Source organism: Heterocephalus glaber, unplaced genomic scaffold (assembly GCF_053883595.1).
Source record: "Heterocephalus glaber isolate CG9 unplaced genomic scaffold, H.glaber_assembly_v1.0 deba00001608, whole genome shotgun sequence".
Classification (NCBI taxonomy): domain Eukaryota; kingdom Metazoa; phylum Chordata; class Mammalia; order Rodentia; family Bathyergidae; genus Heterocephalus; species Heterocephalus glaber.
Window position 1 is genome coordinate 4211881 of NW_028258379.1, and position 16196 is coordinate 4228076.

Consider the following 16196-nt stretch of genomic DNA (forward strand, 5'->3'; position numbering starts at 1 on the left):
TAATGAGAACACACTCCCCTGGTAGTCTGTGGCTAATCACAGGCTGGCCTGGCTACTAAGGGAACCTTGGAACATCTTGGCCATGGCCATTTCAACTATCCCTGCACCTGGCAGCCTTGCAGCTGGTGAGAATAGACTAAAAAAGTAAGATCACCGAGAGCACCGATGCCACTCACATTTCTGTAGCATCCCTCACAACAGGTGGGCCAGCTCCAGTGTCAAAGTTCTGGTGAATACCTGAAAAATCTCATAGTGACCTTATGGGAAATGCTAAAGACTTACAAGAAAATAGACATCTCAGAGAAACGCTTCAAACTGGTTGGAGTTTAATGCACATTTCCGTCATTCAATCAGTACTTGTGAAGCTACATGCATAGCCCAGCCACAGGCCCTGGAACATGGGAATAAATGACATACTGCCTCTTTAGGACCCAGTAAGTGTGGAATTAGTCTTGCAATACTTGAATGAGCACCAAGGAAGGGTTGTGAAAGCAAATTTTCAAGGCTGATAGCTGTGGAGTAAGAATTCCAGAGCTTCTTTTCTAGAATCCCAGAGGGAACCCTGTAAGCAAAAACACCAGCAAGTATAATAGTTTGCATGAAACTTGGACTTCAGGAGGGTAAAAAAAAAGAGAGAGTTGGAAAGGTAAACCAGGAGCCAGATTACAAATATTTGTTTACTCTAAGAAGGCAGTTGAGTTTTGTCTTGGCACTGAGAAGGAGGAAGCACAGAAAGTGGAGCCCAGGTAATGGGACACAGATTAGGAGACTTTCCAACTGACAAGGTTGAGGCTGCATAGGGACAGCTACAGGAATGATTTTTTAAAAAATCAGCTTCTAAAGATAATTAGCAAAAAGAATTAGCACTGTTGTGTCTGGCAGGTGGTCTCTGAGTGCCCTCCACCTCTCTTTGGGTCCTTGCCCTCACTCGGGGAAAGAATGAAGGAATGGGGCTCTTGCCAAGCAATGGGAGAGTCAAGACCCATACAGTGCAAAACGAAAGTGTTTCCAAAGTGGGGCAAATGCAAAGAAAGTAGGAGAGCTAATTTAGCACCAGAGTGGTACTGCAAGATAGAAGGCATCCCATTTGAGACGGCCCCATGGGTATGAGGTGTACTTCATACTTACAGGGGTACGCTGGTTTCAAAAATAACTGCTTCACTGATTGGTGTGGTCTAAGCCAATCAGGGTCTTACCTTTGTTTCTGGGAAGATGACAAGGTCAGCATAAGTAAAAGTGAGTAACACTTTCATAAGGATACTGTAGGGTACATTTTTTTTCAAGTACATGGTACACAGATAAGCATGTGATGATTTTACATTAGTCATTGGGTTTTGTCCTGTGTTTCTTCTCTATCCCTCTGCCCCTACATCCCTCCACACACACTCCATCATCCTACTTCCATAGGATGGGGGACAGGACGATGGTTGCTCTGGCTGCTTCTTGCTCATTACGGGCATTGTGAAGGGCAGGTGATACTGGTCAAGGAGGAACAATCTAGGTGGGTATGGTGGAAGGAAGCTGGTAGGTACCTCCATGACAGGTTCCATCTGTAGGACGATTTGTATCTTGATTGCATTGATGCAATACAGACAAAAGCGTGAAACTGCAGGCTTTCATCTCAGTTTTTTGTGACACAAAGGCCAAGTCGCCTCTACTTCTTAAAGGGCCAGTCCCGTAGCTAACCCTGCCTAAGGCTCTCAGTTGTCCCTACATCTCTTCCTCTGGAAATGACCATCTAACTGCTGTAGGGATTAGGGGTGATGACCACTCTAGCTACTTCTGGCTGAAAGGGAGTGTCGGCTGAGGCAGTGGATGATGTCCATCAGGAGGTCAACTGTATGGGCTACAGTAGAGAAAAGGAGATGCCTGCCCCATCTGGAGGACCGGCTGCATGATCATCTGTAGTTTGAAAGTCCCTGGATGAGGACAAACCCTACCAAGAGATTAAAGCACGTTGACCAAAGCCAGGTGCATCATTTGGTGCGCTGGCCAGGAAATTAAAGAAAAGACCACTGAGGCCCCCAGACACAGTCAGTATACCCAGCCTAAATGGGAGTAAATGCAGGAGAACACTCTTCTGGCTGGGCCCTGGTTCTGGGTGATAAGGACCACTGGTTTCCAGGAAGATCAAGTGCAGTCTGTGACCATCAAGGAGACTTGGGCTTTACCCTCCTATGGCTTAGTGGTGGATCCACTTAAGGGCCAGAGCACCTGGCCCTCTATGCTAACAGGGGATTCTTCAGGACTGGTTAGAGTCAATGCCCATGCACACAGGAAGAGAGGATCAGGAATCCTGGCACATCTCCAGACGTTCTTCTTAAGCCTTGGTCTATGCCTTCTTTCCAGACTGTTGCTGCTTTATATCTTTATATCTCATTAAAAAAAAGAAAGAAAGAAAAAATTTCTCAGCAACTTTTTTTTTTGGTACCAGGGATCAAACTTGGAACCTTGCACTTGCAAGGCAGGCGGTGGCACCACTGAGCTAAATCCCCGCCCCACTACAGATAATTTCTAAATTAGGCTGCCCACTTTAAGGTTGTCACTTTTACAACCATAATAAAGTCAAGAGCTTTAATTGGTATCACAGGAACCCTGTAGACTTGGTGACAATCTAGAAATTATATTCGTTAACCTTTTCTGTCATTAAAAAAAAAACTACCAATAGAAAATATAAAACTCTGGCAAAATGAACTGGTTTCTGTTCTTAGATTATTACATGCATAGGAAAAAATATTTAAACAACCTTGCTGAGAGCCACCTTACTCCCCCTTCTGTTATCATCCTACTGTGAATACTATGTGGCTTCGGATTCCAACACTCCAAGTTAACTATAGCCTTTCCAACAGAGAAAAAAATCTTAACTGTCTATCAATTACCCATTCTGTCCCTCCTTAAACCTCCTAAAGAAAAAGCCTGCATAATTTGGCTATGATGGCCCCATTAGGGCCCATAAAGGAGAGATCTTTTTTTTAAAAAATTACATAAATTTGAGAAATGGAGACATCAGCACTATTTTTAAAAAGTATAAGGAACCCAGACCTTCTTGGGGTTGACACTAGGGTCCAGATGTCACTACCAAGGTCCCTGGGGGTGAGGGACAACCCATCCAGATCCGTTCGGAGGTGTTCAGTTTGAGGATGCCTGACAGAGGGCTGTCTCCCTTGGCTCAATACAAGGTACCAGACCAGATCCTCATTCGTCTTCAGTTTCTTTGTCTATATCCCTCTGCTCCCACATCCCCCCTCTGAAGAGAGAGATCAACCAAGGCTAAAGTTCCAGGATATACAAGGCATGATTTTTTAAATATACTGAATGTTTTTTAATTAATTGCAGCAAAAGATACATTGCCATTAATCCCCCTCAAAATACTCCTCCTCACTTCAGACACATTTAGCTCACCATTCTTCCCACTTTCTGGAGCAGTTCTAGAAGTCCTCTTTCATGAGTGTCTCTAGTTGCACTATCATGGTTTCCTTGATTTCCTAAAATGATTCGAGACATTTACTTTTCATGGTCATGTGGACTTTGAGGAAGAGCCAGAAGTCACATGGTGCCAGATCTGGTGAATAAGGTGGATGAGAACACACTGTAATGTTTTTATGAGCCTGCATTTCCACTGGATAGCACTGAGCAGCAATATTCATTATATTTTTATTATACCTCATAAAGACACTCATGAAAGAGGACTTCCAGAACTGTTTCAGAAAGTGGCAAGAAGGATTGGATAAGTGTGTCTGAAGTGGGGAGGGGGATTTGAAGGTAATTAACGGCAATGTGTCTTTTATACACCATATATTTTGATCACTCCTTATAGATTCTGTAGCTTGGAATTGTTCCTTTATTTCTATTACTAACCTGACTTAGGACTAGAAGTAAAATGTGTAAATGCTTGTTCTCTCACAGCATTGTAACCTGAGTTGAACAGAACTGGCTTTACTGTTTAAAAATATCGCTTTCAAAGCCCATCTGCAAGGCTGCAGCTCTGTTATCTAGCTGCACACATGCGGATCTGAGTAGATTAGAAAAATAGTTCCCAGTGTCTGAGGAACCAGTGCTTTTAAACAAGTACTATGAAAGAAGGGCATTTACAAATGCTTTGTATACCTGTAGCTCATGAACCTGAAAACAAAAATAAAAATCTGCAACAAATCAGCAACTCTGTTCCCAAAAGTATTGCTGATTAAAGCCATTTGCTCAGTGATGCCATCTTACACTGTGTAAGCGTGAGCGTACAAAATTTTCACAGTGATGTTTGCTTTTGCTCCTCAAATAAACCTCCCTTTGCCAGTAAGAACATCGAGGCTAAGGGAAGCTGTGGCTTTCTCAGAGGTCCAGAGTGTGTTCACGATGAGTCGAAGGCACCAATCAGTCCCTCTGCCGTAAAATCCAAGGAGGTTAGAAAACAGTATAACTACAACTTAACTCACTGGCCACAGCAGACACGCCTCACAGGGAAAAGAAATACGACTAGAGGAGACGGTCATGGTCTTCTTGTTCGAATGGGACTCTCATTGTCACAGGATGGATAGATAGACCCAAGAAATGGAAGCCCTCAGCTCAGAGGCCTAGCAGGTCTTCGGAACCCTGTTTAGTTTTCTCCTCAGTCTTTGTTCTACAGAAATAGGACCACCTGCCAGCTCGCTTGTTAAACAAGAGACTTCCCTGAGGAAGCTATATTTCACACACAGAGACAGCCTGTTGCTCAGGTAACGACAGATATCCTTGGCGAAGGAGCGAAGAAGCTGACCAAGGCAAGCCGGGGGAGATGGCCGAGAGGTACCTGGAGCAGCACTAAGAGGAACATACGTGTTGGAAGGAAGGAAGTCACCTCCATGCCTATGGAGGAAAATGCAGTGCTTGTTTCTGGCTTCATAATTCAATTGTTGTCTTTAATTTTGACAGAAGAGGATTTCCTCCTTGGAGCTTCTGAATTTATTGCTTCATGAAATGCGACACACATTTCTGAGGCTTGAATCAGGTGACAAACACATCCAGGCAGCCTCTGTTGGGTCACTGTCTCCAGCGGGATCTTCCAGAACACAGGAAAGGAAGGAGAGTGGGGATGGGAAAGGGGCCGCGTATGGTGCTTCCGATCTCCAGACAGCATGAGAAGCCTTACAGTGAATCCTCACCAAATCTCCATTGCACAACCCCTAGACAGGGACCGCCTATGGGGATGATTCCCCTGCCTTCTGAACAGCTTTTCTACCCCCTTACTTTTCCTTTTTAAATTTTTTTAAATAGTAGGGTGTTTCCAATACACAATAATTACGTTCATCATGGGGAAGTGGTATACATACATATTGCAGGCCGGAGATTTAGCTCAGTGGTTCCAGCGCCTGTCAGGCAAGCACAAGGTCCCGACATCCTGATCATTTTTATTCCCCTTTTATGCTCACTAGAGTAAACACCATCTGCTGATTTTCAGGTGAGAAGAAGGCCTACTGGCTGCTTCCCCAACATCTCACCAAATAACTAGCAAAGCTTGGGCTTCAATTAGGCATTAAGTTATCTAAAACTTGGATAGAAGGCCAGGAGCATGTAAGACGTTCTTTCAGGGTCACGAAGGACAGTGTTTTACATGTATCCTCTTCCTCAAGGAGTAATTAATTATCCGGGGAAGGTAACTTCATGTAATTCTAGTTTTAAAAAGTTTAAATTTTGCGAGGTTATGTGTTAACCTGGAAATCTTATTGGGTAGAGATGCAAATAATTCCGGTTTAGTAGACAAAAGCTCATCAAAGTGTATCTTTTCCATAGGACAATAACTAGTTCTCTGCTGAACCTAGCCACTGTATTCTAGCACAGCTTTCTTAAGTCTCTATAAATGCCTAGTTTCTCAAAACACTCTTTGGACAAGATTTACCATGTTCTTGCTTCACTTGTTAATGAGTGAGTAAATCTTTAACGTGTACTCATTCTACATTTGTATAAGAACTATGTTTTTAACTGTCTTAAAAATCTATTTCTGACTATATCTAAAAGCTAGTGTTTCATCCACTGAAAGAGTACCTCTGCAGTGTTCCTCATGCCACATAGTAAGGGAGGCTTCATCCTGCTAGCCAAAGAGAGCACTCCAGACATGGTGACATAGGTACCTGGCTAGATGCTGGGGACCAAACGGTACTGGGGCTCCCCCAACTAAGCCAGCATATCTACCTAAGAGTTATCTTGGGGTTCATCATATCTTCATATTAACTTCAAAAGACTGCTCTTGACAGCTGAGACAGCGCACCACCCAACAAGAAAGGGGCTTTGAACCAAGTTCCTAGTGCTCCTGATGGGTGAGACAGATGACCTGAATTGTCTCACCTGGCATCACCAATACCTCTTCATCCAGGTCTGCAGATGACATTCGAAGTTTTGTGAATTGCCTGGAATGCTGAGGAAAGGAGGCTTGGGTCCTGTCTGGGACCTTTAATGTCTGGATAAAATTAACTGATGCTCAAGAGAGCCAACCCATGCCTTAGGTTTCATTATTACCTCATACCAGCTGCCAAAATTAACCACTTCAATTCTCTCTAAGGGGAAGCACATGAGGCAGCAAAGAATTTAATGGATTTCAGGAAGAAGGCCTTCATTTTACACCCTTAACAGGTCACTGACAACTTTTCACACTTTATTGAAAGAACCATCTGAGCCTATTAGCAGGGTCATTTGACCCACTCTCTTTAAAACCTCTCTAAACTCAACAAACAACTCTAATAGCTCCCAGAATAGAACATGATCTGGGACTTTTGCCTGACCACTGTCTGCCAGGCAGCTTTGCTGGCTGTAGCTGCTTCCCAGCACTTCTGTGTTTTCACAGGGAGCCTCCAGCTGCAGCTCTGCACATTGTGAAGGACTCCAGCTCCACACTGTGTATTCCACACCTGCCCTATTTGGTAGGAACCTGGCTGTGTCACATGGGGCACATGAGGAATGAAGACTCTGCCCTCAGGAGCTTCCTAACTAGTGGGGGATAGAAGACACATGCAATTGCTATTGTGTAGGGTAGAAAGTGATTAGTGATTCACAAATGCCAAGATCTCATCTTCTGCCAATTCATGTGCAATGGGTGTTCAGTGAACAGACAGCCTGGCCCTTGCCCTTAGCATGGGTCAAATAAGCATTAGCCCCATTTGTTCAGGACGTGCCATGAGCCAGACTGTGTGTTAGGCATTTCTCACTTCATTTCTTCCTCAGGAACACTCTCTTTGGTAGGTGATATTATCTCCTTTGTGTGTGTGTGTGTGTGTGTGTGTGTGTGTGTGTGTGTGTGTGTTACTGGGGGCTGAACCCAGGGACACCCCACCCTTGAGCGAAATCTCCAGCTCTTTTCAATGTTTTATTTTGAGACTAAGTTGCCTTGGCTGGCCTTGACCTTCTCATCCTCCTGCCTCTGCCTCCCAAGTCTCTGGGTTTACAGACAGGCACCACCACACCTAGGAGGTGTCCACATTCTAACAGATATGGCAAGAGAGACTCAGTGACATCACGTGACTCTCCCAAGGTCACTCAAATGATGAGCACCAAAGGCTGTATTCAAATGCAAGAGCTATCTGACTTTTGACCCCTTGATATTTACTACTGTGTTTTATGGCAATATTGTCCTTCTGTGTGGCTGTGACTGATTTGTTTCCAAATAGGGGTGCCACGTAGGACACAGACTGGTGAGCAACAAGGCACCCACAGCTGGGCCAAGATGAGTACTCACAAAGCCATGACTTGTGCTACCCACAATGTGAGACTGAGGCCTAGATCTGTCCCTACCTGTCCCTGATGTCCTCTGACATAAAGTGCAATCCACTTATCTTCTTTCTAGTGGAATGGGAGAATAAAAGAGTAGGAAAGAGGAAATAAAGTGACTTCCAAAGACAGGGAGGGGCATGAGCTCTCCTCTTCCTTTAGGATTCCTCCAGCAGGGCCAGCCCCTGACAGGCACAGTAGACAGCTATGCATGCCAAGCTGAGAATCTACCATGGCTTCCCAACCAAAACTGCTCCCTCCCACCGCCATTTTGCCTTAACCCAAAGAAATCATTTTAATTGCTTCATTTCTCTTTATTTTTTGGAGTGTAGGAGGCCGAATTCCAGATTCTCATAGCTTCAGAAAGCCTTCAGAATAAAGCCTGAGTTGGTGCCAGGGCAGCCCTGTGCTCTAAGCTCCCCTCACTGCCCCATCTCCCCCAGGGTAACTAGGGGAGTTCTGGGCTGTCCTCTGAAGCTCGGCACAGACATCCTGTCCAGAAAGCCTCCTCAGATCAAGCTCCATCAGTGTGGATGCACAGATGCACGCTCACTCAGCAGTGCCCTCCACACTGGCCCTGGCATAGCTGTGCCCATGCTTTGTCAGGAGACCACTTGTCTCCATGCACCATGGCAGGAAGAACTGTATCTGGTCTTTTTATTCCCAACACTGAGATCAGTCCAGGAACACAACAGAACCTTGCAGAAGGGGAAGACAGAGGGAAGAGATGGCTGTGACTCTCAGCCCACGGCTTAGCTCTCACTTGCCTTAGGCCTAAGGAAATTCTCTGAAGTCCAGGGTGCCAAGGAGGAAGGGGTGAGGCCTGAGGAGAAGCAGGCTGGAGGGAAGGACTGCTCTCTAAGAACACAGAGAGATGTGAGCAGGAGCTCAGGGCTCCAGTGGCAAAAGCCAGAACCACCACTTAGAAATATGTGCAGTGCACAGTGGGGCAGCAAGAATGACTAGGCTTCCGGCTCACTCCACAGATGCCCCTGAACTGCAGGGTTTGGGACCATCTAAGAAGGCCTCGGGAACAGCTTCCCCTGACCTCCATGTACCAGACTTTCAGAGGAAGGAAATTCCATGTTGTAATGCCTGGACTTCTTCCCTTCATTCTTGATCCATGACTAGGTGGCCTATTAGTCTTTCAAGAAACCATTTAGGCAGATTTCAAAAACATCAGAGCTCTTTTCTGCCAGTGTACAAGAAGAGAAAAATGAAACAGGACAAAGAGTTCTGGGCCACATGGTGTTGCCTTTATTTCTATTACTAACCTGACTTAGGACTAGAAGTAAAATGTGTAAATGCTTGTCCTCTCACAGCATTGTAACTAGGGTTGAGCAGAACTGGCTTTATTGTTTAAAAATAGTGCTTTCAAGCCCATCTGCATGGCTGCAGCTCTGTTATCTAGCTGCACACATGTGGATCTGAGTAGATTAGAAAAATAGTGTACAGTGTCTGGGAAGCCAGTGCTTTTAAACAAGTACTATGAAAGAAGGGCATTAACAAATGCTTTGTATACATGTAGCTCATGAACCTAAAAACAAAAATAAAAATCAGTAGCAGATCAGCAACTCTGAGCAGCAAACTAGAGAATTTGGCTGGCATGTGTTAGAGATATGGTTGAAAAATGTTACTATTCTATTTCTCTCTCATTTCCTGCACCACTAATGACAGGAGGAATCAAGAATCATCTTTACACTGCATTTGCACATTTTTTTTAATCAACTTAGGAAAAAAGTCATGCTTTCCTTCCTATTTCCTATTTCTGATTTTTGTGGAAACTTGAATTTGTTCTCTCCTTTCACCACGAGAATTGTGTCATGGCTCATTCACTCTGCTCCATCTCAGTTTAGTTTCAACTTGAGACTTTATTTCATTTCCAGACATGTACAGAGTGGTTGGTATCCCTGCATTACTTCTCACTTTTGGACACAAGGTAAGAAACCCGCTGGGTAAATCGAACTGGCTGCTCTTCACTCTCCATAAGCCCTTTAGGTAGGTGAGACCTAACCATGCTACAATCCTTCTGGAGTGTTTAAAATCATAAAGAATTGGTTGGACTAAAGCACCAGAATTTTTTTATGTTTTTAATCAACTTCATATTTGATTAGAAAACATTAAATAAATGCTAAGCTTTTCTCATTTAATTATTTGCTTTCCCTTATAGAATATAAAATATGACAGGAGGTTAATATTCTTTGTTTCCAAGGTTTTATTAACCTTTCAAAGACAGACAGAAACAGAGAGATTTCTACCACAGAGGCAGCTCACACAATCCTGTATCCTGAAAGGAAGCGCAGACAGAAGAAAAGATGATGCCAGCCTAACTAGAAGGGGTCCTACATCCTTTCCGTCAAGAGCTCAGTATTCTAGAGCCTCGAAAGAATCAATGAGCAGCCTACAGAATGCCCTAGTAGCTCCAGTAATACTCACTGTAGTTGAGAAATGTGGACTTGCCTCACACCATCTGCCATCACTGCAGCCTATGGTTGTCTTTCATTCACGAAGTAAGCTGTCAACTTGGTTTATAGTATACACGACTACGGCATATGCTTATCCGTGCTGCCCAGAGATGCTGGCATGGAGAAATGCGAAGGATCCTGACTGAAACTTCTGTTTATGGATTCTCCTCTTCTCTTCTCCCCTAGTTACTGTGACAGTGGGAGGCAAGCAGCACTTGCTCGGACTGTATGACACTGCAGGACAGGTACATTTTTATCATCTTGCTTCGTTAAGGGTTGGGGAATGGGGTGTAGGAGAAACTATGACTTTGGCTCATCATATGGAGACTAACAGCACAGAAGTTGCCCATTCTGATCATCTGGGGACTATTTATCATCTACCTAAATGATAACTACTCTCAATATTTTTTAAAATGTTATAACTATTAAAAAGTAAGTCATTATATTATCCAACCCATTGATAATGATTCGTTCACTGACTAGCAACCATTAATAACTAAAACCTCCAGGTGTGGCCACAAGCCCATGATCCCAGCACTCTGGGAGGCTGAGGAAGGAGGATTACAGCTTTGAGCCCAATGTGGGCAACTTAGTGACTTAGAGTTTTTTAAAAATGGCTAGGGATGTAGCTCAATGGTAGAGCACCCCTGGCTTCATCCCCCAGTACCACAAAATAATAATAATAGTAATAATAATAACCAAAATAGTTTATTTGACCAAGAGTTTCTATTTCCTCCTAGCCCAACGTATTCCAAATTGAGGATTAATGGGTCAATTTTATAAATTTTGGTTTCTCTCATTTTTTGCATGTTATGTTCTTTGCCTATCATTTGAGTTGCCTAATGTACTGTGAAAAGGTCCAAAAAGAGACTGGCAGGAGAGGAGGGAGGGAAATGATGGATTAAACAAAGAAAAGCTATTTCCCAATGTGAGTTTCCTGGTAATTGTTATTGGTTATACATTTGTCTAGACCTTTTTTTTACAATTATCTGGAAATATATCCTTTTGCTCAACTTGGAAGATCTCTACTAGAAACTACATAAACGTAATCTCTTTGAAGATTTCTATGGGCATTTTCAGTGATCTCTGTATAAATGTGGGTCATCGAAGGCTAGAGCCATACACATGACCTGGAAAACCTAGCACTAGACTCAAGGTTCATAGGAGCATCCAGTTTCCCCTCCTGGGAAGACATCTGTTGAAGCAAGCACTAAGAGAGGATGTCCCCCTACCTGGGTGCACAAATGGGAAAACCTGTTTGGCTCCTCTGTGCTGCTTATGTCCTCCACCAGAAAGCCTTCTGGCAATAGAGGTGCACTGCTTTGGGAGCTGGAATTGCTAACTCTAATCCAATCATGTAGTTTTTGGGGTGACTCCTTTTATCAAGAACTCATAGCCTGAAAGAGAGTTTATTCTCTCATAGTCAAATTTTATAAATATACTCCAGTTTGAAAATCTCAATACAGCAAGGATTTCATGGTCTGAAACCATTCTGAGTTCTCTGGCCTCCTAAATATGCTCTGTCCACCCCTGGTAGCCATTCTGTTTGCCCCCTCTTCTGCAGCCACACATGACGACAGTTGTAGGCTCCTGCGCGTGAATTGCCCCAAGAACAACTCCCATAGGCCTCTATTTAATTTCAAATCCAATAAAACTATTTAAAAGCCCTTGTAGAGTTTAATTATTCTTTCCCAGTGCTCTGTTTTTTTAAAAAAAAAATTTAAATAATGTTATTGTAAGTATTGAAGTTATAAAGCATTGTAAAAAATATCTTTAAACTCTAAATTAAAGTAAGTGGGAGGCCCAAACCTCTGACACAGAAGTGATAAACACTGATCAAATATGATAAATGGGTTCTGGATATTTCTTCAACTTAACTTGCACTTTAATGCTTTCCATCAGTCATTTTGAAAGCTCAGAGGTCGATAAGATTCATATGGGAGCATAAAGCATTGGGGAAAAAGAATCAGAATATCTCTTACAGTTCCTTCTAGGCCTAAAATTCTATGATGAGGACCTTAAAAATATAACTTCAAGAAAGCCTGAAAGAACTGGAGTAGTTAAGTACAATGATGTCAGGTTAGACCCAAAGGAGACCTTCTAACAGTGAAATACTTTCAATCCTGGGCCATGTTGTTCTGAAAGATAACCTATCATCCATTTTCTAGAACAGTGGTTCTCAAACTTGAGCATGCATCAGAATCATTGGCAGGGCTTGTTAAAACCCAAACCCACTCTGGCCCCACTTCCAGAGTTTCTGATTCAGAGGTTCAGGGTGGGTCCCAAGAATTTGCAGATTTCCTGATGCTGCTGGTCTATGCACCTTACATTGAGCACCACTGCTTTAGAAAATTGTCATTTGAAGAGTGATCCACTTTCCAGCAGCACCGGCTGCCCTGGAAGCATGTTAGAAATGCAGGTCCAGCCCACTGAATTCGAAAATTCACTTTAAGAAGATTCCCAGGTTATTTGTACACACATTAAATTTTGAAGAGTACTACTCTAGAAGCCTTTGCTGGGTGAAGAAGCATTGTTACCGAAGTTAGGAGGTGCAGTGGAAAATAGCTATTACCCAGATTCTACAGTGAAGTCAAAAAGGCTTTCCAACAAATTTAATTTAGAACCCTTGTCCCAAAAGCTCCATGCCCAGTCCTAGTCCTGCATGCTATTCTCATAAATGTTCCTGAAGTCACATAGCTAAAGAACATCTATAACTAGTTCAAAATTACTCATTTAGCCAATATGAAGGAAGGAAGAGATGATCTCAAAACCAGTTCATAATCCCTGAACTACAAAAAAGAAACTAAGTTACTGAATCTGCCTATAGTGCTCCATCTTGCTTGAAAAATCAGATTTTCTTCCATGTCTACACCAAAGAGCAGCAGCACTGAGCTTTGTCTTGAGCTACTTGTGGGTCAGGGTTAACAAAAGCAAGCTCAAGAAGCAAATGCACTCCGAAAGGTAAAGTGACAGGGGCACATTATCTCTACCCAAAGTCAACCCCGAACAAAATCATTTGACCAGGTTCCCTCTGCTTGAGGTACAACCTTGCCATGTACATGGCTGCAGCAAAGCCCTGGCTTGAGACGCCCCTGCCACTACACAATTCAGCCAAGCATTTGCTGAGAACGGTTTATCATGAAGTCACACACATACACGGCCAGCACATGACAGCTATTAGACATTAGCTTCCTCCCCAAGCCCCTAAAACACAAGCTGACATTTGGACTTGGAGTAGTCTTTTGAAGTTAAAGAGTCTTCAGAGGTCTGGTTCATCTGTTGGGTAGACTCCCAAGCATGAGGTCAGGCATGAAGTGAGGGATCTGCCTCTGGGATCACACCAGGGAGGCATAAGGCCAGTCCTCCAGCCAAGTCCATGTGGGCTGGCCCCACTCAACCTACATAACACATGCCCCTGTGGCACATCACTGAGAGTCTCTTGGAAAGGAATTTCTAGAGCTCGGCTCTTTGGATCCGGTGCCAAAAGAGTCCTAGAGCTGACTTTTCTGTGACGCAGCCCTCGCTGGCCTGCTTGCTTCCAGTCCCCCATCAGGAGAGTATGCTGGGATGAGCGTGATGCAGTACATGCTGGCACCACAGCCTGTGGATCGCCTTGCTGGGAGAGGGGTCTTTCCAGGCCCGGGCCAGGTGCCCTCCCCTCCACAGGAAACCACCTAGTGGAGCTAGCTGCAACACTAAGATGCCTCACCTCTTCTCTCTGTACCAGAGGGGTGAGCAAACCCCACTCCAGTTCCATCCTCTCTGGCTGCACTCCAGAATGGACACACTTCAGAGACAGCCTTCCCCAGAGTGGCCAGTCACAGCACTGCGGGGGAGGGCGTGGTGTCAGCTGAGCCAGGCAGCCTCACAGACTGGGGCCACCTGCGTAGGGTGCCACAGCATGGTGTCTGTCACTGAGAAACCACAGCAGCCCAGCTGCCACTGGTGACCTCAGAAACAGGAAGCCCATCAGGCCTCTCACCCAGGGCTGCAAGCCCACACATCCTCACCAGGACTGGGTTTCTGAACGCCCCTTTCCCCCAAGAGCCAAAGAAGTCCTTGAGCATGCAGGCAGCTGGACAGCTGGGGCTCATTAGTGACAACACTAGGTCCACTTGGAAGCATCAGAGTCTTCCTTCTTGCTGTTGGCTGACACAGCAGGGGCATTTGGAGTGCAGGACCTGGCCTGGGCCCTCCATGGAAAGTTCCCCTGAAGCCTCAGAACAAAGGTTTCCCCTCAAGAAGCCCCTCAGGCTCTTGCTGCCTTTGTGACCTTGTGTGTGTCATATTGTTTCTCCTCTGGGATGACTGTTTCCCTTCCATGCCTTGGAGCCAGCTGATTATGGGTTGAAACCTCTACGAACTCCTGGCAACATGTGACCTGATACTCTTCCTGATAAACGCTCCTGCTCCCAGCCAGCCGGCCGCACAATCATGAAGGGTAAACAAGCGGTGCTCTGAAGGGGACTGTCGGATCTGCAAAGAGGTGAACCTGAAGAAGATAGCTCGTATATTGTGGAGGAAAGAGTTAGCATTTGCTGAGACCTAGAATGAATTTTTGCTCCTGTTGCCTTGAGGACATTGTTCAGAAACATCATGTTGCCCTTGATGGAGATTCTCCTGATGAAAAGGTCCACATCAAAGAACAAATTAATTCTTGGGTCCAACCACCTCCATTTACATGAGAGGAGAGGTTGCAGCATTTTGGCCCAGGACCCAGTTCTCCCAGAATGGGGCACAGTATTGTCAATGACTCCTCAGCAAACTACATGTTGGCCCCACAAGAAAGCCAATTAATAGCAACAGCTATGACACTTCGGGCATAATATTAAAATCAGCATCAATATAGCATTACATACAAACTGAATATTGGAAAATCTAATGACCAATAAAGTAACAGACTTGTCCATAGGAATGTATAATTACAGTATGAGCACTCAGATAAACCTAATATTGTCCTACTATTGACCTACAGTAAATATCTACTAAATGAACCAACTTTACCTCTACTAATAGCACAATATTAGTCAACAGCAATAGTGTAACATTAACTATCTAGAGATTCATAAAGCTTAGTAGTTATTCTAGTAAGAATACAGGGAGTGGAAAAAATTTTAAAAGTAAGATTTGAAAAATTAATTGTTAGTATATGAAGGAGGAAAGAAAGTATGATATGAAGTCCTATTAAGGTGTAAAAGAAAGTTAATAGCGATAGAGAACAGTCATTGAAAAGAACAAACAAGAAAAAGGCAAGAACAGAAATAAAGAAAAAGGAAGAAAAAAAAGTTGGAAAAGATAAAAGGCAAAAATAATAGATGAAGAGAAGGAAACCGAGAGAAAAACCCCAAATCCTTAAAAAAGGAAAAGTTAAAATAATACAAAATAGGAAAAACAAAAAAGAATTAAGTTGAGGAAAACATTACTGTATTATTGCATGAGTGGTTTCTTTCCATGAACTGCACTTTGGGGATCCAGACAGACACGATTTTCCATGCCTAGCTTTAGGGCCTATGCGTCTTTGAGGTGCTCCCCTTGCACTGGAGGCCTGGCTGTTTATTCTTCCCCAGACTGTGGTTACAATTCATGCCAAGGTGTATCCTGCTCCTTTCGGTGGATGGGAAACATGTTCAGACCTTTTTTCTCTGCTGGTTGTAGACCACTAGGTGGGGGTTCAATTAGATGGTTGGAATTAATATCCACAGCCCTGGGCTCTGGTTTTCCCTTTTCATCCCAGGTGTTATGTACAGCCAGACTCTGGTCTATTGATTAGTCTTTGCCTCTGCTGCCCCATTTGTGATCTTTTTGGGGCCCACTACTCCATCACAGAATGACTCTCTCATTGGGGAAGATGCTGCTCCTCTTTCACAAGTCAGCTTTCTTATGTTGAGGGGTGAAGCACCACTTTGGATCAATTCTCTCTCATCAACATGGTTATACTGATTTTATAAGCTCATCCAAAACCAAAAAACTACATGCTGAATGGTTATAGCTTCCTTGCAT

General features: G+C 43.9%; 1 protein-coding gene across 2 annotated transcripts in view; it reads left to right on the forward strand.

Moving 5' to 3' along the window:
- Rhoj (ras homolog family member J) overlaps positions 1-16196 on the forward strand; it is a 111091-nt gene that overhangs the window by 56924 nt on the left and 37971 nt on the right. For both annotated transcript variants that reach the window (XM_013067772.3, XM_004837426.3), the window contains exon 2: positions 10383-10441. In XM_013067772.3, the coding sequence (XP_012923226.1) occupies positions 10383-10441 (59 nt within the window). The remainder of the gene's footprint in view (positions 1-10382; positions 10442-16196) is intronic.